Source organism: Leiobunum rupestre, chromosome 1, assembly GCF_980474605.1.
Source record: "Leiobunum rupestre chromosome 1, qqLeiRupe1.1.hap1, whole genome shotgun sequence".
NCBI classification, from domain to species: Eukaryota; Metazoa; Arthropoda; class Arachnida; order Opiliones; family Sclerosomatidae; genus Leiobunum; species Leiobunum rupestre.
In genome coordinates, this window is record NC_143384.1 from 34484847 (window position 1) to 34511380 (window position 26534).

Consider the following 26534-nt stretch of genomic DNA (forward strand, 5'->3'; position numbering starts at 1 on the left):
AATCGTTATTAAATGTTTATAATGTTTTATAGGGAACCCCTCGGGTAAAGCTGCTTTAATGAAACTGAACGTTAAATCCTGAGTAGATTTAGTTACGTTTAATATTGTTTATTCAGTCGGGTTTTCCTACTGCTGCTCTTATGTAAATAATGTAGTACTTCGCACTACAAAAAATATCGGTTTCAAATAAGTCAAACGAAAATTTTCGGTACAACGTTTCGAATATGTTACATGTTAGTTTTCATTTCTACTGCGTTTTGCGACAGTAAACCCTACAGACATTTGGAAACGAATCAAAAATTTAAAACTAAAACCGATATTGGCCGCAAACAAATGTCGAATTACACGGTGAATTTAATTATCAGTTGGAAAAAAATATATAATGTCTTGGTAATTACGTTTAGAAAATTTATTACTTGGTTACAAAAAAGAATTCTAAATTTGTATTTTATTTTATTTTATTTTATTTTAAGAAAATATAGAATCAAAATATTAATTTAAAAAATTTGGTTGGGTTTGTATTATAAGTTAAGTAATATAAGTAAGAAATATTTTTATTTAATGTAAGGAGCTGATAATTATGGGGTACTGTAAGAAAATCCAGTTTGGTAAAAGGGCCAAATTTGACGTAATATTGAAGGCAGCCTGTAATCCTATAAAACAAACTACACACTCAAAACTTACTATTGAAAAAACAGCAAATCTGGTTTATAATTTACAGCAAGGTGCAGTTGAAGTGGGTTAACAGCAGTTTGTCGTAAAATTTACAGCTTTCTGCTGTATTTTGAAGAAAACAGTAGCGACTGTTAAACTTCATATTCGTTCTGTTTTTAAAATGACAGTTATATTAAAATTAACAATATGAAACCGTGGTTGACGTTTTACTTCAAAAATGCGTAAAATTTACCACACGTTGCTATTTTGTTCTGTTATAAATGGCAAGCGCTAGTATATAAAACAATAATATTTTTCTGTGTGTATTTTGCAAAACGTACAATTTAAATAATTCTTAGTTTATTACTGCAGTTATTTACTTTTGAAGTAATTAATTTATTTCAGTGGTACAATTGCCAAATTGACTTTGCTAAGGATAATTATAAAACGACTTTTACTGTAAGTTTATGTAATTTTTGGGAAAATCGATTCTAAACATTAGGGTCATTCCACGTGAAATCGTCAAGCGTTGTTGCTCGATAGTAACGGATTTCGTCCAAATTTTTTTCTCCGGTTTATTTACCCGAAATATGAAGCATCCTGTAGTTTAGCAAGCTAATTTCAAAAAATTGAAAAGTTATGAATTTTTGAAATTTCATGCATTTTGGCTAGAGATTCGTTACTTAATAAACATTTTTTTAGTAACATGATTCGTAAAGCTCTTCAAAATATGGAAATTGGTACTCATAGCTCAAAAGACCTTCAGATTCCGAATTTGGCTTCCAATTTACTCTATGGGCTCTAGTTTTTGATATAACAGCTGTTTGCGGGGGTAGCGCAAAACATCGTTTTGACAAAGGGGTCCATCTCAGAATTCAATAAAAATTTCAAATAAGCACCTCCTTGCACATGGAAAGGTCCCTCTTCAATTTGGTGTTGGCGAACAAACTATTTTTATCAAAATGATTTTTTTGAAATTGGCCAATTTTCGCGTTTTTTGCAAAACTGCGGTGTATGAGATGGATAGAGGGGTGGTACTTATCATTTATTTAACGAAATATGCCACATCCAAATTCAACCAAAAGTTCAAATAAGCACCTTGTTACGTATAGAAAGGCCTCTGTCTAATTTGGTGTTGGCGACGAAACTATATATATCAAAACTATATTTTTTGAAATTGGCCATTTTTTGCATTTTTTGCAAAACTTCAGTGCGTGAGCTTAGGCGGGGTGGCACTTAATATTTAAAGATCCCTTCCAAAATTACCAGAAATTTCGACAAATTTCCATTTCTAGGTTTCAAAGAACTTAATTTTTAATTTTATATTCTTATTTTCTATGAAATATTTAAAATATTAAATAAAATCAACAGATAATTTTAATTAAAATCCTAATTTACATTTTTTTAAATTGTGTCTTTGCCTTTAATAAACACCATTTTAAAAGTAGTAATGCCTTCCCCTTAGCGATTTTGGATGATTAACAGGGCAAAGTATTTCACACTCTGGAATCCAGTGCTCATCTTTTCGATTGGGGCAGTTATAAGAAGTTGAGATACCGTGAGAGTGAATGAAACTGATTAGTTATTCTCGATATTTTTCATTTGTTTCCACAACAATTTTAAAATACATATTATCAAATTATAAATACGGTAGCTCATTAGCGTATTTTTAATTAAAATTTATAACAATTTAATTAATAATAAATTAATTAGTACTGTTTGTATACATTAGAGAGCGTACCAGTATCATAGTAGAAAACGCTAGCACGGATGAAGGTACAAGTAGTCTAACCCGTGTAAATATATAAACCGTGATAATAGTATGAAACCCGGAAATTGCGCCAAACGTATTGTAATAACCTTACTGTATAGTGTATAAGCAGGCGACGCGTCGAATAGTACGGACTAATTTCCCGACATATACAGGGTCTTTTTTTTTGCTCGGAAAAGTGTTTTTTTTCAAAAACTATTTATAGTACCGATTTCAAATTTGGAAGGTCAATTCTCTATACCGGGGGACATCAGTTTGAGAAATTTGAGCGTTTTCGGTAATGCTTTTCACCAATTTTGAAAAATTATTTTTCGACCACTAGGTGCGAGATAAAAAATTTCTATTATAAAGTTGTAGGCCGTCACCGAAAACACTTAAAAATTGTTCACTCGACGAAAAACAACTTATTTATCAGTGAAAATTCGAGCTTGAAAAATTTACAAGTTGGTGAAGCCAAATTACGATTGTTTGAAACGATAATTGAAAAGGGAACAAGTCGAATACAAACGTAGTAGAGTTTTCACACTTGAAAAAATGTACACGTTTGGTTTTTAAATGCAGATATTTTATTCACATAAATTCTTACAAAACATTTTCAATAATATCACCATTGGCTGCAACACAGGTTTGTGCGCGGACAATTAAGTTCTCAAACGCTTTCTCTACCATTTCTGGTGTGACGTCTCGGCAAGCACTGATTATTCGTCTAATGAGTTCCTCCCTAGTTTCAATGGGCGTGGCGTATACCTTTGCTTTAACAAATCCCCAGATAAAATAATCCAGCGGTGTTAGGTCAGGTGACCTTGCTGGCCAATGCACTGGACCATTTCTCCCTATCCACCTTTCAGGAAACTCGTTGTTGAGGTGCTCAGTTACTTGCCGGGAAAAATGCGGAGGGGCGCCATCTTGCTGAAACCACAACTGACGTCTTTCAGCCAATGGAAGGTCGTCGATTGCGTCACTCAGTTCGTTCTGTAGAAAATGTAAATACTTTTGGCCGTTGAGGTTCGTCGGCAGGAAAAAGGGACCAATCAAACGGTTTCCAACAAGTCCAACCCAAACATTGACCCGTTCAAATTGAACCTGGTGATGATATTCAAAACCCCAATGTGGGTTGATGTCAGACCAAAGATGGCTGTTTTGATGATTAAAGGGCCCATCTCTAGAAAATGACGCTTCGTCGGAGAACAAAACATGGCGCAAAAATTGTCTATCTTCTTGGACAGCATTTAGTAACCAGTTGCTAAATTCATAACGTCTTTGATGGTCTCCGTCAATTAGTCCTTGGTGGAGCGTAGCTCTGTATGGGTGATAGCGATTCTTACGAAGAATTTTCCACACACGATTTGCAGAACAACCCAAATCAGCAGCGGCGTTAGCGCAACTGTGACGAGGATATGCCACAAAGTACGCGAGTACATTGTTATCGAAGTCTAAATCCGGTTGACCCAATCCGCGAAACCTAGGTTGCAAGTTACCAAATTGATTGAAATCGTGAATTGCTCGTCTTACTGTATTTACAGATGGTGCTCCATTTGGATGTCTTTCTGCGAAGATTTCAGTCACTCTTCTAAGGTTTTGCGCTGCTTCTCCATAGTAAATGGCAACTATCTCGGTACGCTCAGCTACTGAATAACGAGGCATTGTTCGAAATATTATCAAACACTGATAATAATCTCCCAAAGTTTTCCTTTAAATACCCAATGCATGTTTAGGATTGACCTATAGCCTCGTGTTTTTTAAATCCGGTCGTTTTTTTAACCAAAGATTCAACTGGATTAGGTAATTCGGTTTCAATTATCGTTTCAAACAATCGTAATTTGGCTTCACCAACTTGTAAATTTTTCAAGCTCGAATTTTCACTGATAAATAAATTGATTTTCGTCGAGTGAACAATTTTTAAGGGTTTTCGATGACGGCCTACAACTTTATAATAGAAATTTTTTATCTCGCACCTAGTGGTCGAAAAATAATTTTTCAAAATTGGTGAAAAACATTACCGAAAACGCTCAAATTTCTCAAACTGATGTCCCCCGGTATAGAGAATTGACCTTCCAAATTTGAAATCGGTACTATAAATAGTTTTTGAAAAAAAACACTTTTCCGAGCAAAAAAAAAGACCCTGTATATATATATATATATATATAGACCGTCCGTCCGTCCCCAATGATTGCATTGCTAAATACTGAAAGTTTTTAATGTTGCCTTTTTCGTTAAATATTAAATGCCACCCCACCTAAGCTCACGCTCTGAAGTTTTTCAAAAGATGCTAAAAAGGCCAATTTGAAAAAAATTCGTTTTGATATATATAGTTTCGTCGCCAACACCAAATTTGACAGAGGCCTTTCTATACGTAAGAAGGTACTTATTTGAACTTTTGGTTGAATTTGGATGTGGCATATTTCGTTAAATAAATGATAAGTGTTACCCCTGTATCCAGCTCATACACCGCAGTTTTGCGAAAAACGCGAAAATTGGCCAATTTCAAAAAATTCATTTTGATAAAAATAGTTTGTTCGCCAACACCAAATTTAAGAGGGACCTTTCCATGTGCAAGGAGGTGCTTATTCGAAATTTTTATTGAATTCGGAATCTGTAGGTCTTTTGAGCTATGAGTACCAATTTCCATATTTTGAAGAGCTTTACGAATCATGTTACTAAAAAAATGTTTATTAAGTAACGAAACTCTAGCCAAAATGCATGAAATTTCAAAAATTCATAACTTTTTGAATTTTTGAAATTAGCTCGCTTAACTCTAGGATGCTTCTTATTTACGGTAAATAAACCAGGTAAAAAAAGTCGGGCGAAATCCGTTACTATCGAGCAACAACGCTTGACGATTTCACGTGGAATGACCCATTTGTTTGAAAATGTATCAAGAACAGCATAGGGCTTTCTTTAACAAATTAATGATGGTAAGTACCCTATTTAGGGCTTTAGTATGATAGATCTTATTCATAATGACACCAACCGGAGAGATTTGTTGAAAAATTAACATACTAATTTACGCAGAAAAATCACTAGGCTATTTCCTAGTTTACCGCTAAAAAGCTTATTGTCTGCAATATTTTCATCAAATAACTAATTTAATTTAAGACAATTTAATATCAATACGGAGTCTGCTTCACCGCTATCCCTTCATGAGCTTCGATAACCTGTCGCTTGGTGTCAATAAAAATAGCAACTGAAAGTTAATTTGGATTTTCAATTCCTTTTAGAAATGTTTCTTTGTGTATATTAAGGATTACGAATAAATGAATTCACAAATAACAATTATTTCGTTATATATTGCAAGAAATTACGTTCTAGCTATTTAAAAACAACAAAAATAGGCAATGCAGTTATTCGAAACCTAGGCACATCAGGAAATTTACCGGGATAACATATTTGATCAGTTGCTCCAAACTATATTTTTAATATACGTCTGTACTATCAACTGTCAAACGAAACTTACGATCTTACGATAATTGATTCGGAAATGTTACACGGGAAAGCAACCCTAATTTTGCTGGCCTTCTGTATAATATGCATCTCGAAATTTCACCAAATATCGGGTCGAAGACCCAAGGACCCCGATTATCAAAATGATATGGAAAGAATGTGCAGTTAAGAGAAAATATTAATTTAATTTACTTCTTATTTAATAAATGCTAATTTATTCAATTTTCAATCAGATAACAGCAAATCTGACATCGGTCTTATGCATATGTCTCGTTGTATGGTACGCTACGCTCCGAAAAAGGTAACACCGTTGATGCTTTAATTAATTAACTAAATTTAAATCCGTAAATAAATATTTAAAATGTTAACGTACATTTTCTAACGAAAATAGTCGCCTAGAAGCAAAAAACACGTAACCTTATGGCGGGCATTTAAAAAAAAATTCGTTTAATAATTTATTAATTCTAAAAATATTAAATGAATATTTACTAATTAAAAATATTAAATGAATATTTACTAATTAAAAATATTAAATGAATATTTACTAATTAAAAATATTAAATGAATATTTCTAATTAAAAATATTAAATGAATATTTACTAATTAAAAATTTTAAGTTAATATTTACTAATTAAAAATATTAAATGGATATTTACTTATTAAAAATATTAAATGAATATTTACTTATTAAAAATTTTAAATGAATATTTACTTATTAAAAATATTAAATGAATACTTACTAATTAAAAATATTAAATGAATACTTACTAATTAAAAATCTTAAATGAATACTTACTAATTACAAATATTAAATGAATACTTACTAATTAAAAATTTTAAATGAATACTTACTAATTAAAAATTTTAAATGAATACTTACTAATTAAAAATTTTAAATGAATACTTACTAATAAAAAAATATTAAATGAATATTTACTAATAAAAAATAGTAAATGATTATTTACTAATAAAAAATATTAAAATGTTATTTATAATTAAAAATATTTATCGTAATATTTAAATCACTTTTTAAATCGGTTTACGTGGACTTTGGTTACAGGCGACAAACTGAGATTCTCGCTTAGAGATGGCGGTACCGTCTCCTTGTTGAACGTAGTATCGTGTTTATGGGTTTTTTTCATATGAGAACTTTGCAAAATAATTTGCAGGTTTTAATTGCTATGGAATATTGCAAGAAACAGGTTTATGGTAAAGTTAAATTTGACATTATTGTCAAATCATTTTGCAATTCTGACGAAATTGGCTCCAAGAAAATGGAGAACGTAATATTTTATTCAGATTATTAACTATGTAATTAATTAAACAACTATTTTATTAATTAATTAAATAATTACAGTGGTTTAATTGCCAGGAAAGTTATTTCAGGGATAAATTGAAACAAAAAATGATGGTATGACGTTACACAAGTGTTTTTCAGATTAAATCGATAATTATTTTAATGTTTACTGCATTGAACAGGACATTTACAAAGAAGAAGAAACCATGAGACTGATTGACATGGCTACTGTATGTTTTTATTTATTAACTATATTTCGCTTCTAAACGTGGGCCTCGCCATTTTAAACCAAACACGACGGCCAACACTGTATCATGGTTGTTGGTTAGTAGGCACCTATTTACCGCAGAAAATATCACTTCACATCATCTCGGTAATCGTAATTAATTGCAATTTTCAATTTTTGAAATTATTTCTTCGTTTAAATCGGAGGGAAAAAGTAAATATTCTACTGAAATGATCGATTTATTTAGATAAGTATGAAATCAATTTAATCGTTCAGCAACTGGAAAGTATCAAACAAATATGGTTGGAAGAAGGGTTATGAGGGGTTCCAGTAAGCAGTAAGGTTATGTGGGGTGGAGGAAGGGTTATGAGGGGTTCCAGTAAGGATATGTGGGGTTCAGTAGGGTTATGAGGGATTCCAGTAAGCTTGGTTATGTGGGGTTCAGTGGGGTTAGGTGGGGTAGAAGAAGGGTTATGAGGGGTTCCAGTAAGGATATGTGGGGTTCAGTAGGGCTATGAGGGATTCCAGTAAGGTTATGTGAGGTTCAGTGGGGTTAGGTGGGGTAGAAGAAGGGTTATGAGGGATTCCAGTAAGGTTATGTGGGGTTCAGTGGGGTTAGGTGGGGTAGAAGAAGGGTTATGAGGGGTTCCAGTAAGGTTATGTGGGGTTCAGTGGGGTTAGGTGGGGTAGAAGAAGGGTTATGAGGGGTTCCAGTAGGGTTTTGTGGCGTTCCAGTAGTGTTATGTGGGGTGGAGAAAGGTTGGTATGGGATTCCAGTAGGGTTACGTGGGATGTAAGTAGGATTATATGGGTTGGAAGTAGGGTTATTTAAGGTTCCAGAATGGGTTATGTTGTGGGACCGAAGGATTGTGTGGGGGTCAGTAGGATTTTGTGGGATGTTAGTAGGATTATGTGGGGTGGATGTTTGCATATTGGCATTGTAATAGGATTATGTGGACTGGCGGTATGATTTTAGGGCTGGCAGTATGATTATGTAGGGTGGCAGTATGATGCAAGGGCTGGTGGTAGGATTATGTGGGTTGGTTGTAATAATACATGGGTTTTCAATAGGGCTGGTGCACTGGCGGTTTGATTATTTGGGCTCACAATTGGATTATGTGGGATGGCAGTAATATTTTGTACAATGTAAGTTGGGTTTCCTATGGTGACAGTTGGCTTTTGTGGGGTGATAGTAGGATTACGTAGGATGGCAGTAGGACTATGTATTATCGCGGGATAATATTTTCAATTAACACCCTTCAACAACTACTAAAATTACAAAAGTGAGCCAAAATGGCGGCGCCTACATTTTGACACTAAACAAAGTCTGTTAACAAATGTTTGAGATGTTTCATTACGATACTTTTTTTAATTTCATCCTCAGAAATGTTTGGCTATGGACATCAAGGATTATGAAGGCTAATTTCAACTGCGCAATATTTTTAAAATGAAAAATATATTTCTTATGTACACCTTGCTTAATTTAAATATCTTTTAAATTGTATATCTACTAATTTTGAAGTATATAAATTAAACCTTGTGAATTTAATTAGAATCGCAATTAATTCTTAATAAAGAATTTATCCTTATGGATAATGACTATTTTCAGATGATCCATGGTCAAAATGGTCTTGTTTTCGTTCGTCTCGAGAGGGTTTAAGGAAGGGTTAAAGAACCAGTGAGAGTCGATTTGATTTCATTGAGCGCTTTTGTTATTATGAGCTAAATTGAGCAGCAATTTTTTTTTCTAAAAGAGCGCAAAACGAATTTCAGCGCCCAAAAAAGAGCGAAAAGAGATGAGCTGATTAGGCTAGAGAGTGTGAGCGGTGAGTGAGCTGACCGGCTCTTTAACGAAAATGCCCTACACTATTTGATTGCTAGCTAAGGGGAGGAGCCTCTTGGCTTGGGATAAAAGATGGAAATCGTCTCAGCGTTGTCATTCTCCCGAAGCCCTCACTTAAAACTAAATTCATCCGTAAGATTGTTTAAAACCCAACAAGAAAAACTTAATATTTAAACAGTAGCAACTGCATTTCCGGTATAAATTATTTTACCTTAGAAATGGAACTTCAATAAATCGATTTTTTCCATACTTACTCTGTTGATGAGAACATCTACTCTAACGTATTTAATCAGTTGTTCAAACCACACGTGAAAAGCCTTTGTTACGAATATAGTATACCTGGAGCGTTACTTGTTTATGCTAATTGAAAGGGAAATGGTTCGTTGTAAGAACATAGTCCTCATTCTTGTCCTCTGCTCGTGTACCTGCTCGATATTTGATGTATTGGCCCAAAAAACGAGCCGAGATTACAAGGATGATGAAAAACGCAACGTTTGCAGTTAAGAAATACTTTTCTTTAAATTATTTTATCAATAATGTATTTATTTCAACTTCGGGAGAAGGACTATCTGGCTTCTAATTAATCCCTCGCGCGAAGAGTAAGCTCCTCCCCCCCCTAAACAAAATCAAATCAGCCCTAATGCCATTGGTTCCCTAAACCTAACGTGTTTCGACTTGATTGAAGCATGCGACGGTGACCCTTTTCATCCCCCCACCTCGTGCAGGAGATCAAATAGACCATGATGCAATATATAGTCATTTTCTCTAAATTGAAAAAAAATGCATTCCTAATGTTACATTAAATGTTAATTATTTTAATTAGAAAATTCTAAATCCGATATTGGGCTAATGCATATGTCTCGTTGTATGGTTCGTTACGCTCCTAAAAAGGTATTTATCGTATTATTAATATTAACCCGGTAACATAAAACTTACAAGGAGACGACCCGAGGTGTTACACACCGATTTCGTTCAAACTCGGGGGATTGGTAGACCTTCATGTAACTTGAAAAATCCTAAAGGGAATTTATTCAACGGGTAACGGTTTTACCATGGCAACGAAAAATGTTTTTGACAACATGAAATTGAAATTTTTCCTATTTAAGCCATATCGGTTCATTTTCACCCATTTGGTTCAAATTGATCAAAATGTGATCAATTTTGATTTTTTTCGTAAATTTTTAAAAGATTTTTTATAATTTTGGTATTTTAAAACTTTTCAATTTTTTAAAATCTTTCACAGGGGGGACCCTCGGAATCGGTCGAAATCCCATGTTATTTTTAATGGGAAAATTTCCATTTTATGATGTCAAAACATTTTTCGTTGCCATAGTAAAACCGTTGCCCATTGAATAAATTCCCTTTAGGATTTTTCAAGTTACATGAAGGTCTACCAATCCCCCGAGTTTGAACAAAATCGGTGTGTAACACCTCGGGTCGTCTCCTTGTTAGTAACATTCATAGAATCCAGTTTCTCAGAAAAACATCCGATGAGCTACGTGAAGTATGAACTTGCTGAACGATTTGTTTTGCAAAGTTAGGTTAAAGAATTTCATTTGGGATTTGGCGCGTGTTCAATTCTTCCAAATATTTTTCTTTTCTTATAACAATAGGTGTTTTTACAAAAGATCGGTGGTCACGTGTTTTCAGTAAGTTTGCGTCACTACGGTCAAAATGAAATCTCGAAGTTGGCCGATAATTTAGTGTCGTCCGCTATTTAAGACAAGGCTTACCTGTCGTTTAGTTTAACAGTAAAGTGAAAGTTCTAACTGCTATAGAAGATTATTTATTTTTGCTGAGTATTTTATATCTTTCAAGGTTAGTAGATAAGAAATAACTAAAACCAGACTACCTTATAATATACATAACACATAAAAAGATACTTTTAATACAGCCCTAGCCTTTATTTATCTATTTGTAACGCTGTTAATATTTAAAACTAAAATTTTCTATACGCGGGCCTTAGTATCAGCAGCCGGATCTTAGCAGACGATGCCTTGCTCAAACATACTGAATTCCCATGAGCCTCTATAGCAAAAATCTTTTGTAGAACCACCTATTAACGGTTCTATAGAGTACGAGCGATTGCCGAGCTCGCCTCTAGAGGCGAGTTCGCGCTTAACTTGGTTAAAAGTTTTTCCCCGCCCCCATTGAAATTAATGTAAAGTTGGCGATAATTAAACGTTAATTAACCTACCAAATGATATAAGAAATATTCCACTGACAATTTTTACCGTTTATATGAACTTAAATGTAATATTAAATCGTCTTGAAAAATCGTTTATCGCTTTATAACATTCAAAAACAATATTTTCCCCGCACCATGTAGATAACCGAACATCTGCTCGTCTAGGTAACGTTTGTGTTGTCATATATCATTTGGTAGGTTAATTAAGGTTTAATTATCGCCAACATTAATTTCAAGGAGGGTGGGGAAAATTTTTTTAACCAAGTTACGCGTGATCTCGCCACGAGAGACGCTGCGTGTCATTTTCGTTTGAAACCGACAAAGCCTATAGACGCTTAAATAAAACCTGTTCAGTGATTGGCCTAGAACGAGCCTAGAAGTAGCGAGTACAGAGAGCTAGGACATACTTGTAAAAGACTTATATTTTAAAGCCTACGCTGCTTAATATTTCAATTTCGCACGCACCTACAGGCTACTGAAATAAAAATAAAATTCGCACGCGCTATCAACAAATAAAACTAACATAAACACGTGATTATTTTATTCAGTGACTCGCGCATGCGCGTAGGAAAGGAAAGAAAAAGAGAGTGGCATCTAGGAGCAACAAACACAAGGAGAACGCAGCTAGCCTTTAAACACGCTAACGAAGGGTTGTTTACTAATTTCATTCGGACGAGCGTCACGAGCCTTTACGCTGAACGTTTTACGGGGGGGGGGGGGGGTAAAACAATTTCCGAATGCACACAAGAAAATCCACGACTTTTGACGGGTTGCGTTCTCCTTGTGTGGGGTGTTGTATTTGTTGCTCCTAGGTGGCTTTTATTGAAGCGCCTATTGCTATTGTTTTACTTTATAAATCTGCTTCTGATACTTTGATTTTATACAGATAATCCCTCATAATCTTAATATATCAGATAAATCTCTTTAGCTTACTCTGAATGTGTTAATCTACTTTGTAATTTAAAAATCCGTTAACCAAACAACTATATTAATAAAGATTTTAGAATATAATTAATTAATCATTTTAATTTCTTGGTAAATAATGAAAACATTTAGAGAAAAGTTTTTCTATATTAGGTTAAAGAGAAGTAAGTGTAACATTTACTTTCGGATCTGATATCTTCGATAAAAATCGGATTATACATTTGGTTAAAGAAAAATGTAGAATTTTTTATGTTCATGTTTTTATATGCAGTGTTTTAAAAATCGGATCATCTTATTTTGACACAATTTAAAAACCCCTCTGTTTAATAATTTTCGCTATTGGAGGCTCTAGAACAGTAAGACTAAATCGTTTTCTAACTTGTGAACTTCCAAATGATGATTTTGTGTAATTAAATATAAAAACTGCTTAATTATATTACAAAAGTACCTACGAGTTTCGCATATAGCGCTATATTGGAAAGTAATGTTTGACCTTGGCCAGTTCATGCAAAAAACCCGCTTCCTCAATCGGTAACTTCGATGATAAACCAATGATGAGAGTGACGTCAAACCGGAAACTCGAAAAAGTCTTCAGCATGAAACCGGCGTCAGCCGTTACTCATCGTTGTTTTGGTGTGAGTAAGAGGTACGTCACCAGTCCTTCAAATCAAATTCCTTTCCAGATATTAATGGCCATGGAGTATTGCAAAAAAATTGTTTTTGGGAAAGTGAAATTTGACTACATTCTCAAAACATTTTGCGCACTCAACGAAATCGGTGTTCAGAAATTGCAAGCTGTAATTTACTTATTAAAAATTTAAGTTATTCAATTAATTTATAGATATTAATTGAAATATTCTAGTGGCAAGATTGTCAGCGGGGCTACTTCAGGGATAAATACAAGCAGAAACTGGGGGTATGATTAACGGTACTAAATCATTTTTAAGCATTTTGTGAATTTTACAATTATGCGCAGGAAGTTTACCAAGAAGGCGATTCCAGAAAGTTAATTGACTTGGCTGTGGTATGGTTTTAATTCTACATTCATGGCCACTATCTTATTATGGAGAGGTCAGCTCACTGTTATTGGTGATGTTCCTACGTAAGTTTCAGGGAAGCAAAAATATCACTGTGCAGTCTTAGGTCCTCTGTAATAGTAACCCCAACGAGGTATAAGAAATTACATAAAACCAACTATTTTATGATAACAAAATATTTATATTATCTTCTTAATTATTTGTAATAATATGTTAATATTAAAACACAACTTTAGTGTTAAAATTCAGTATATGACGTTATTTAGTGTTCAGTATCTTTTCTGCCATAATTTAAAGAAACTGTTCGCTCTATCATTGCCACCTGTGTTATGAAAAGGCCCCGGTTATTAGAGATGGCCATGAATCTATCCGATTCTTCGAAAAACGCAACTTTACTGGAGAGCGTGGTGCCATCTATTTATGGCAAAGAAAGCTAAAGTTTAAAATAGCCAAATGATAATCGTCGTCATAGAGCCAAAAAAGTGCTACTTCACGTCGAACCGCCACTTGCTTTAAGAGCTCGAGCTCATCATACTACTGGTCTTTAGATGGCGCAATTATACACTATTTTTTTTCTCCTTATTTACTCACAACACGATAGGATCGTCCTGGTGGCTAATGGGTTGCGCTTCGTTATACGTCTAAGCTGGGGAAATGTGCTGACCTCTCCATAAACAGATCCTGATGTAACATTTGGTATGGTTTGATAATTATACTGAATATAAAATAAAAAATCTTGACAGAAATGTTTGTCAATGGACATTAAGGACTATGAAGGCTGATCAGTTTCTCAAATTGTTGCCGGCATAAATGGTCCAACTTGTTCAAACAGAGTTTGATTAAACAAATTGGTATTATTTTAAAGTAGATTGAATCGGATTTTATTTTAATATCTATATTTTTAGAGTAGTTTAAAAAAAAACGATGTTACTGAATGTAAAAATTGTATTTTGACGATATTTAAAATTTTTTCTGGTATACTAATTTATTTATATAATTCCTTCAATGATTTTTAAATTTTTCGTATAAGCCGAGTTGGGCAAATAAACTTGAAATACAGCATATTGTAAATTGCTGTCATAGCAGACGTCATTTTGTAATTCCACTGCCACCGCCTTTAGATTCGTACACCAAGTATACCAATGCCAACTTGGTCACCAGATGGCCAAACCCAAAATTCACACGATTTTAAGAAGGATGCAAAAGCACCAGTCCCCTTAAATAGCTTAAATAAATGATTCTAAATACGTAAAAAGACAATTGTATAAAACAATTTGTATTGGCTCCAATGTTACAAAGTATTTGAGTTCAGGTTCAAGTATTTTTATATTTTGAGAGGTTAAGCAGCGCTCTCTAGAAGTTTGAACGACAACGTCGAAAGTATAGTGAACAGTCTCTCCGTTTTTCTTTTCGCGTTTCTACTTCGGAGTCGGAACCTTTTATAACTTGAAGACGACGCCATATGTGACACGTAACGTTTAAATAACAAGTTGGCAAGCCAAAATTTAACCCTCCTCGGAAGAATTGTCCCTAGTGATATTAATTTCTCGAGATAACCCTTAAAGATATATCTCCGCAATTCAGAGTTATTTACTAAAAACGTAATCCCGGTTCAATCCCACCCGGTATAAAATTTTAATTATAATTAAAATAATTGAGACGAAACAACCGAGTTTAATTTATTCAGAATATTATAAATTAAGAAGTTACAACAGTGAGTTAGACGTACTAAACAACAACAAAAATAACCAATAGTAAAATATAAAAGAATATTCAACCAAGGAACTAGTTAAATACTTCGAAATCAAGAATAAATAAACTCAAATACTGAAAGTTGAAAAACACCTTACCGTTAGCAATACACGGCTTACAACGTACAATAAATGACCGTAGACGAAATAGTTAGGGCTCTTTATAAATAAAACAAACAACCCCAATTGATGAACTGCATTAAACATCTTAATCCGTCCAGAAAACGTTTAAAATAAATTACGAAGTAATGACGACCCAGTTCAGAATCGACAGAGAGATCATCCCATCAAGACAACGCTTCATCTGGTACCGTCCTATCCGTACCAGATCCTAACCAGATCTTCAAAGCACCATAGTTAAGAGAATCCCCCCGAAGACAACAATCGTTACTTAGAAACTCAAATTCAAATTCAAAAAACTTTTATTTTTAGAAAATATTATTTGTTGTTAGAGGGCCAAGTCTTCAAGCACTTATAGCCCTCTTTTTGCAGTGAATAAACAATTTTATAAAGAAAAACATTTCTATATCTAGAACAAAACAATACACTGACCTTCAATATATGAAAAATTTATAACAATATAAAAGAACAAAAGAAAAAAAAAGAAATTTGGATATTAAAATTATGCATTTTTACAATCTTAAAAATTATTCAATATTATTTTTTTAACGGCTTTTGTAACAGCGCCCACTGTTTTTATCCCTCCTAGAGTTTCATAGTATATGTTATACGAGGTGACGCCCTCATAAAATATTGAGCAAGCCATAGCAAACGCATCTTAACGTTAATTTAATCATATTTAATCTCACCCCTAGGAATCATGTTAAAAGGATTAAACCCCTTGAGGTCCACCATTTGAAAGTTAAAGTATCGTGCTGGACAGTGTAAAACCGCGATTCATCCCCACGATACGATCCCATTGTGTGGTATTGGTATAAAGGTTCTAGGATGTTCCGCTGATGTACGTTTCGGTGCCATAATAAAAATGTTAGGATGATCTTATTAGAACATTGCCAATATATGTCTTTATATAAATAAAAAATTTATAATTATAAAATTATAATTATATATAAATATTTACCTTATCTAATTCTCAAAAACCAGTTTTCTAGCACCTCGATTGCTATCTAAGAATCCAGCCATAACAAACAAAATAAAACTGGGCTATTTATAGAAATGAACAGGTGCTTTTTACCACGTTTTATAATTATAATCATTTTAAAAAATAAGTTATTTATTAACAAACTTTTTTGTTATTTTATGATAAAACTTGGCTGGATATTTTTACCACTTTTTTTAATTATAATCATTTTAAAAAATAAGTTATTTATTAACAAACTTTTTGGTTATTTTATGATAAAAATGGGCTGGATGCTTTTTACCACGTTTTTTTTAAAGTAAGACACCGACACAACCGGCATCGAAACGTCCGTATCCCTGGTGTAAAAGAGCTCCCTCTGAAAGTACAGTTTATTCATGACCAGATTCATTTGACCGTAGTGTTCCTCAACAATTTCCTCTCGCTAATTTTTCTTTGAGTGTGCCATTTTTATTATTTTTAATTTTTTATTTATATTTTTAGAGTTTTATGGGTTATTTTATTTTTAGTGTTTTCAATAATTTATTTAATAATGTCCCACTTTCTCCATTTCAAACGGAGCCAACGTGAAAGAGCGTAAGTTCTATTTTTTGTACAATATTTTGTGTGTATGAATAAAGAGTGGTTTTATATAAAATTTCCATCGAGAATCCTAATTAATTTTCCATCAACCCTATTCCTTTCTCCCTTATTGCCAAACGCTTCTCGCGCCCATTTTTGGATATATAAAAATTTCGTGTTCAGATCCCCGAACGGTAAAAATTTGAATATTATTGTTTTTACTAAAAAAATTCAATGTACCCTTAATAATGACCTACTTTCCTTATTGATTCAGTGGCTTTTTAAGCATACAAAGTGAACGCTAAAATTCCAAGTAATAACAGGGATCATTTCGATGATTTCTCCGTGTGTCACAGCAATGTGAAACATGAAAAGCGTCAGGCTAGTCTTATTCATTTTCGTAGTCACAATAGTTTCCTCGCGCGCCAGTGACCCGAGAAATGGCGGACTTTGCAGTTAAGTGGTTGAAAAACTAACGATTAATTCGTATTCACGTAACATTGATTAATTTGTTTAGATAACACCAAGACCGAACTTGGTCGAATGCATATGGCCAGATGCATGGTGCGCTATTCGCCCAAAAAAGTTAGATTCATATTAAGTCTATTAAAAACTAATCAATTTAATTCGCATTTCGTTAACTCGTGTAATTATAATGGCAATTTTTTATTATTTATATTTTATAAATTATTAATTTTATATGAAAATTAATTATATTTAATTAATTATTAATTAAGTTTCTGATAATGCTGGAATTCTGTAAGAAGAAAATTTTCGGTAAAGTTAAATTTGACGAGGTTTTAGTCGCCTATTGCGATCCTGAGCAGCAAGAGAAAATGACGGAGGTAATTAATTAATTAATTAAAAATAACAATTAAGATGATTTCTTATTAATTTTTAAATTTATTTAGTGGCAAAAGTGTAAATCTGATTATGCCAGAGATAAGCATAAGAAAACAGTTCAGGTGCTAATTTAACTTTTAATTTATTAGTTTTAATAGATAATAATATAGCTAATTCAGCTATTTTCAACAGTTTTATTGTTATAAGCATTTTTGTCAAAGTGTTTTATTATTTTATTACTTTTAATTACCAACAGCAAATGCGTTTGGAAGGCAGCGCCGTGAAATTTATAAAATTGGCAATGGTACGCGTACAAATTAATTATATTTTTATAATTAAAAAACTTATTATAACATTATTTATATTTTGTAGAAATGTTTAGAAATGGACCTCAAAGATTACCAATAAACAACAATAATAATTAAATAACAGTATTTGAATTTTGTTATGTATATATTTGTACGAAAATAAACCCTACCTATTAAATGCGTTTAATTAAATACTGATACCTTTACATGAACCTGTTCGATACAAAAGCTACCGAACCTTTCGCTAAATATGTTTAACTTGAAACTCGTGTGTATACAGCCTAGCACCTATTGTTTCAAAATGCACCTTTCGCTTCAAATTGGCAGTAATTGTTTTTACAAACTCAGTATAGCCCGTTATAGGGCTCCAGTAAGATCACTGAGCCATTGAGCAATGCCGAATTTATACATTTGCTGCGTTTTGCCTCTGATTCTAGCTAACTACGCTAACTCTATAAGCGTTGATAGCGACGCAATTATGGAAGAAATATGTAGTACGTGAGGTTATCGTTATTTTTATCCAATAATATAAATTTATCATTTATTTTGTTTACTGTTAAATGTTGTTTATGCAGAAAAAAGTGGAACGTATATTGGTCGCAAACATTTGAGTCGCTGTTTGTTCACTTATACTCCAAAGAAAGTAAATATTATTAACTTTATTTATATTAATAACATTTTTATTAGAGTTGTAAGTCGGAACATTTTCCAGAAAATGACCGAGGCCTTTTTTCGGAACATTTTCTGTATTTTTCCGAAAAAGGACAACAATTAGGTTTTCATTCCATGATTAGCCCATAATCTTGTTTGAAAATTTTTAATTTCGCAAAATTTTCGCCTCATTTCATAGAATCCAAAGGTAAAACTAAACCTCTAGACTAGTCTAGAATAAAAACCCTCAAAACGTATTATAGGTTTCAATTTTTAATTTTTCCGATTTATTTTCCGCAATTCGGATATTTTTCGGCATTTAATTTTTCCGGAAAATTAACAACTCTAATTTTTATTAACAAATCTTTGTTTAGAAATTTTTATTTACCAATTATTATAAAGAAATTGTTATTAACAAATGTTTAATTAAAAATGAAGAAAAGACTATTTTAATTACACAGTAAAAGATAACCATATACGTATTAACAAATTTTTATTAAAAAATTTTTATTAACAAATTTTAAAAGCAAATTTTTATTAGCAAATTTTTATTAACAAATTTTTATAAATAAATTTTTATTAGCAAATTTTTATTAGCAAATTTTTATTAACAAATTTTTATAAATAAATTTTTCTTATAATTCTAATTTTAAAGAAACTGGTTTGTTTTTAAGAGCAATAACTAATCACTTTCTATAAAAGCTTTAATTTTCAATATTAACCTAAACTTTAGTCTACCGTATTTACGGAATATTGTTATTTTCAGTCAGGTTTCTGAAAGCAAGAAGTCACTTTGATTATTAACTATTTCGGTTTGTATGTCTTTAGATAATATCTAAAAATGAACCTTTTCAGAATTAAAACCTGAAATAAATGTATGTATATTGCGTTTTCATTTTAGCAATGTTTCATTATCGTTTCATTTCAGCTCCTCATCATTTGGGAAATGTGCAAGAAAGAGATTGTGGGTAAAGTGAAATTCGATGACCTTCTGGTGACTTTTTGCGACCATGAGGGTAAGAGGTCAGAATGGATCGAATGCACCGAAAAATATCAGAAGAAAGGACCAGCTTCAAAACTGAAGGTAAATGGCTGATTTGCGTGATTAACTCAACAACCCAAATTTCTTCGTTTAATGAAAACATTTACAACTTAGGATGGTAAATATCACGATGAATTCATATACTTGGCCATGGTTTGTCTTTTTCATTTTGATAAATACATATTTATAGTTAGCCTTTCTTGTTTATTACTTGGTCCAAAATGTATACTAATTGGGCACAAAATGGGTAATAATTGGGCACAAAATGTACAAATAATGGGCACAAAATGTATAAATGATGGGCACAAAATGTGTATTTAATGCTCACAAAAATGTGTAATTAATAGGCACACAATGTATATTTTTTTATTTAATGGGCACAAAATTAATAATTACTTAACACGAAATGTATAATTAAAGGGCCAAAATTAATAAACAATGGGCAAAATATTATTTAATAATGGAAACAAAATAATAATAAATGGCAACAAGAAAATAATTAAAGGCAACAAAGTTCACAATTAATAGACGCAAAATTAAATTTTACATGACACCAAATGTTTAGTTAACTGGCACAAAATAGATAATTATTTGACACCAAATACATAATTACTTGACACCAAACACATCACTGGACACTAAATACATAGTTACTTGACACTAAATACATAGTTACTTGACACTAAATACATAGTTACTTGACACAAAATACACAATTACTTGACACCAAATAAATAATTACCTGTCACCAAATGCATAATTACTTGACACAAAGTACATAATTACTTGACACGAAATGTATAATTACTAGACACAAAGTACATAATTTCTTCACATAAAAAAACTTTATTAGTTGACGCCAAATAAACAATTACTTGACACAAAATACACAATATCTTGACACAAAATACGTAATTACTTGACACAAAATACGAAATTACTTGACACAAAATACATAATTACTGGACACAAAATGTGTAGTTAACTATCACAAAAAGATAATTACTTAACCCCAAACACATAATAACTGACACCAAACACATAACTTGACAAAACATACATACTTGACACAAAGTGCATAATTTCTTCACATAAAAAACTTTATTACTTGACACAAAATACACAATACCTTGACACAAAATACATATTTACTTATCACAACATACATAATTATTTGACACAAAATACATAATAACTTGACACAAAATATATAATTACTTGACACAAAATAAATAATTACTTAACACAAAAACTTAATTACTTAACACAAAAACTTAATTACTTAACACAAAAACTTAATTACCTAACACAAAATACGAAATTCTGAATAACTTGACACAACTGAATCTTATTAATTTTTAATATCCCTGCACTTTTTGAAAATCAAAATATTCTATTTGCAAAAAAATGCTTTTATAGCACTTTATTTTTTTTTAGTTATAAATATTTTCTTTTATTACCATGGCCATAAGTGGTATAAGTGGTATAAGTAATACCACTTATGCCATGGCGAATAATATGGTATCTTTTTTTGTTTTTAAGACAAATCAAATTTTAATATTTCAGAAGTGCATGGTAATGGAAGTTAAGGAATTCGATTAATAAAAATAAATTATGGTTTCAGAATAAGAAAAATGTTAAATAAACTTTAGTAATAAATGCTTTTAGTTTGAATGTATGTATTTAAAACCATGTTAAATTTTATAGTATTGTTTATACGTTTACTACTTTCTTTTCGAAACTAATTGATATGGAACTAGTATTCTAAATTAATTGATATTAATAATAAAAAATAATAATAATCAGCTAAGTTATTACGCAAGGCACCACCTTAGACCTAAGTCACCAAGCCACTTTTAAAGACATTAATGCAGGTGTCCGGATTACAATTGAACTAGTATTCTAAATCAATTTATTATACGTAATAAAATTAAACTATTTGATCAATTACCCTGTAATTGTAAAAAAAATTGAAATTCAATTTTAAATATTTATTTCAAATTCAAAACAATAAAAACAAAATAATAATAATAATCCAACATAAGTTAAAAATCTAAATGAATTATACTATTTTATTTGTTCATATCATTTATATGATTTTTCCAACATGATATTTAATCAACGGTTAAGACCTTTTTGTTCAGGTAAACGTGAGGATTGACTGTAGGGTGAACTCTTCTGGCTGGGTACAGAAGACTAAAAAACAAATATAATTATAACCAATTTTATAGTTAATTAATTCGTAAATTTCAAAATCTGGATTACCGTGGTTGAACGTAAGGACGAGGAGCCTGAAAAAAGTCACGCATACCTCTTTTAATCTTTCTTCTATTACGCTTATGTTATAAATTGGGGTAGAAATAAATGTTTTAGTATTTATTCATTTATTATTAGCTAATTAAATAAATAATTACTACAAAGCTCTCTACGTAAGCGAGTCCATCTGGTGGCTAATGCGGGAACTACTAATTTGTATATTAAATTGTGGCCTACTATGGACACAGATTAGCTTACCATGGTACAGTTCAGCATCTTCAGGGTGATTTTGTCACCAGCGCATTGCTGTTTTAATTTAAGTAATTGAGATTAATTTCTTTAAAATAATTTTACTTTTATTAACCTCAAACTTTAATCTTACCACTAAGGATTCGTAGGTAAATAGCTTGTTCTTGATATCCCGGTATTCCTGCAACAAAAAATAAACGTTTATTTAATTTTAAATTTAATAATGAGTGAAATACATGATTTCCTAAAAATCAAAGAAGAGTTTTATATATTTTTAGCTCTATTAATCGAATAATTAAGTATTCTTATAAATTATAATTTTATTTTATTTATCCTAATCTTTTTATCTTATTTTATTTACTTATTTTAATTTGTATTTTTTTACTATCGGGATTGGCGTTGTATTTTCCGTTCTGTAACGCTGCAATCCCGGGGAAGAAAATCATAACCTTATACTTTTTTTAAAACCTAATAACTCTTTATTTTTCAATCGCCAATTATTTCAAATTATAAATTAATATTACGAATAACTCACTCTAACGGTGATTTCGGTCATGTTTTCTACGGCTTGATAAATGCAATTGTTGATCTAAGAAAAATGAATATTTGGTAAATTTTAATTTAAATATTTCCATTATGAGGGTTTTAATGAGAACAATTCTCGCAAAGTAGAAATAAAGACATTCAAAATCATGTTACCTTCCACTCTTCACCGTTCACACATTTTCCTGATTCACCTACACAGTCGGACCATAATTTTCGAGCCTGTTATAAAAGTAGGAAGATTGAGTGAACAATGCCATCTTGTGGGAAAATTAAGCAAAGAGTTTCGTACGGGTTCATTCCAGCATGCTTTCAGAATTTCCTTAATTTCGTTTGAGATACATTCCTCTGGACCTGAAATTTAAATGATGTTTTACTAAATTAAATTAAAGAATAACTTAAAATAAATATTTGATGAAATAAAATAATTAATTGGTGTAATAAAATAATTAATTTGATAAAATAAGATAATTACAATGTAATTTGTTTTAATTCAACGGTTTTTTATTTTGCAATTTAATATTGTGCAAAATATAAAACCGTTGATTTAAAAAAAATTACATTGTAATTTATGTACAAGTAGCTACAACCAATGTTATTAATAGATAAAATAATTAATTTGATGAAATAAAATAATTAATTTGATGAAATATAATAATTAATTTGATGAAATAAAATAATTAATTTGATAAAATAAAACAATTAATTTGAAATAAAATAATTAATTTGATAAAATAAAACAATTAATTTGATGAAATAAAATAATTAATTTGAAATAAAATAATTAATTTGAAATAAAATAATTAATTTGAAATAAAATAATTAATTTGAAATAAAATAATTAATTTGAAATAAAATAATTAATTTGAAATAAAATAATTAATTTGAAATAAAATAATTAATTTGAAATAAAATAATTAATTTGAAATAAAATAATTAATTTGAAATAAAATAATTAATTTGAAATAAAATAATTAATTTGAAATAAAATAATTAATTTGAAATAAAATAATTAATTTGAAATAAAATTATTAATTTGAAATAAAATAATTAATTTGAAATAAAACAATTAATTTGAAATAAAATAATTAATTTGAAATAAAATAATTAATTTGAAATAAAATAATTAATTTGAAATAAAATAATTAATTTGAAATAAAATAATTAATTTGAAATAAAATAATTAATTTGAAATAAAATAATTAATTTGAAATAAAATAATTAATTTGAAATAAAATAATTAATTTGAAATAAAATAATTAATTTGATTAAATAACATAGTTAATTTGATTAAATAAAATAGTTAATTTGATTAAATAACATAGTTAATTTGATTAAATAAAATAGTTAATTTGATTAAATATAATAGTAAATTTGATTAAATAAAATAGTTAATTTGATTAAATAAAATAGTTAATTTGATTAAATAAAATAGTTAATTTGATTAAATAAAATAGTTAATTTGATTAAATAACATAGTTAATTTGATTAAATAAAATAGTTAATTTGATTAAATTAAATAGTTAATTTGATTAAATAAAATAGTTAATTTGATTAAATAAAATAGTTAATTTGATTAAATAAAATAGTTAATTTGATTAAATAAAATAGTTAATTTGATGAAATAAAATAGTTAATTTGATTAAATAAAATAGTTAGTTTAATTAATACATACAATTAATTTAATTAAACTAAATTAAAAGTGGAAGAATTTAAAAATTGGGAAATTTGGTTTGCTGCTGTGTAATAGCGAAATACTTCGTCATTAACATTTGGCGTTAAAAATCAAATACTTTAATAAGCATATTAGAGTAAATCTTAAAATAATTTTCATTATTTTGCATAACGTTTCTTTAGAAAGTTATAAATATTTATATTAAATTAGGTAAAGATTTAGGCCACCTCAGTACTCTGGTTAAAATCAGCCCTGTAAAAACGAGGAGGGCTTTTTAACTTATTTAATATCTCACAAGTTTATTCCGCTATGCAAATTAACAAATCTACGGATAGGTCTTTCACTTTGCTCTAGAAAAACCAAGCAATTAAAAAATTATACATTTTTGCATATTTCAAAAAAATATTAACAATTTGTCACCTACAGTGTAGTCTTCTGCAATATGCCTATAATGTAACATTTTTAATTGGTGAATTTCACAAATCAAATAATTTAATAATAATAATCAGCTAGCTTTTTTACCCAAGGCACCATCTTAGGCACCTAGCGACTTTTAATACCTTTAAACCGGTAGCCGTGTTTCAACTACAGTGCATTGCAGGGGCGTAGGAACGTTCTAGAAGTTGGAGGGGGCAAAGATAAACGAAAAGGGGTCTGGAGAATGGTTTTTAATTTTTAATGGAGTGTAGCTTCTCCGAATACATGTGTACTTGTTACTACTATGTAAATTTTCGGGAAAGGACTGAAATTTTAACAAAATTGAGGTTCTATAAACTGTATATGCTTTTAAAATGATAATTTGAGCCTTTTGAAGATTTCAACTGACCAAAGGTTGGAGGGGGCAATAATATTAGTTGCCCCTCCCAGCAAAATTCTAGGGAGGGGCATTGCCCCCCCTGCCCCTCCCGGTTCCTACGCCCCTGGTGCATTGCTCCGAGGGGTAAGTCACTCTCGGATGACCTGTACACCGAGTTCGCGAATTTAGTACGGTTAAAGGTACGCATTTTTAAGAGTTCACGAACTGTTATTAGCACAGGCAGAGGTACGACAGTGTACACCGAGTTCGCGGAGTGACCAACCACTTGCATTGCTCTGCAATATGCTAAATAATGTAATGTAATGTTGATAATTTTTTAGATAATAATTGCCTGATTAATTGTTTGTGTTTAGAGCTTTTGTATCGAAAATATAATAATAATAATAATATTTAACTAGGCTAATACCCAAGGCACCACCTTAGGCCTAAGTCATCGAGCGACTTTTAAAGCCTTTAACTCAGGACTGGTGGCCGGGTTACAATGCGTAGGAGGGTTTTGGCAAGCCCTTCCCACCACGCGAGCCCACAGACAAGTTTTTATGTGAGGGGAAACCGAAGAACTCTGGGAAAACCCCTTAAACCAGTGGGGGGTGGGGGAGATTATATGGCATCCAATATAAAATTTCGAACAAATTGGTAGTATAGAAATTACTTACTGCACAAGTACTTGGTAAAACTCATTCCATAAGCTCCCCCGTAGTAGCCTCCTCCGTAGACGTAGGCCCTGCAACTGACCGCAGTAGCCATCAATAGCACGGTGACGGCGTAACCTAACATGTCGGTCCTTGTTCGAAAACTCTGGAACTGTAACCCAACCGAGCCAGAATGAAATTAGTAAGAGTCGCGGCTTTAATTTATCGAGATTATAACCCTCAAGCTGATTAAACTGCGTGATGGCGTGATGGCGTCAATCGAATTCGGTGGACGCGATATGCCTAAAAAATCGCAAATATTACATAAAATTTCCACCTTTTATAACGATGCCATTGTATTTGAACAGTGGCTGAGCGCGTCATAGACGATGATTCTTATTTGTCCGCAGCTGAATAGAGTTATTATTGGGGATGGCGGATTGAGGTGCACCGTGATAGAATGAATCGCGATCAATGGCTGGTTTTTGGAACGCGTTTCCTAACGAACGTAATTTATTATTTATTTTTGTTTAAATAAGGGAATAATTCATCACTTTAAATTTAATGTTATAACGACTCGATTTCGTATACGATGAAAGGCGTTTGGCAAATCTACGGTACCATTTGTGATGTTTAAAATTAATTGATACAATTATTTAGGATTTGTGGACGCTATCATACAATTAGAGAGAATTAGATGGCTGCACTATTTTTAATGACATAATA

At 31.2% G+C, this 26534-nt stretch overlaps 2 protein-coding genes across 3 annotated transcripts; one reads left to right on the plus strand and one right to left on the minus strand.

Annotated features, from left to right (window-relative positions):
* Positions 1-17107: 17107 nt before the first annotated feature.
* LOC149962191 (uncharacterized) lies at positions 17108-18043 on the plus strand. The gene is made up of 6 exons (XM_090164426.1): positions 17108-17247; positions 17310-17377; positions 17530-17637; positions 17704-17757; positions 17892-17939; positions 18008-18043. The coding sequence occupies exons 1-6, from the start codon at positions 17160-17162 to the stop codon at positions 18041-18043; spliced, it is 402 nt and encodes a 133-aa protein (XP_090020552.1). The 5' UTR covers positions 17108-17159.
* A 3672-nt stretch (positions 18044-21715) lies between these two features.
* On the minus strand, positions 21716-25977 carry LOC149962192 (uncharacterized). Of its 2 annotated transcripts, none has more exons than XM_090165981.1 (8): positions 25833-25977; positions 22977-23038; positions 22841-22906; positions 22677-22730; positions 22275-22322; positions 22151-22198; positions 21902-21927; positions 21716-21832 (listed from the first exon to the last, which is right to left on the minus strand). In XM_090165981.1, exons 1-8 carry the CDS (start codon positions 25951-25953, stop codon positions 21751-21753), a joined length of 507 nt encoding a protein of 168 aa, XP_090022107.1. In that variant the 5' UTR covers positions 25954-25977; the 3' UTR covers positions 21716-21750. The 2 variants fall into 2 exon arrangements, with proteins under 2 accessions (XP_090022107.1, XP_090022098.1); XM_090165972.1 differs by having other exon boundaries at positions 21902-21972.
* Positions 25978-26534: the final 557 nt, after the last annotated feature.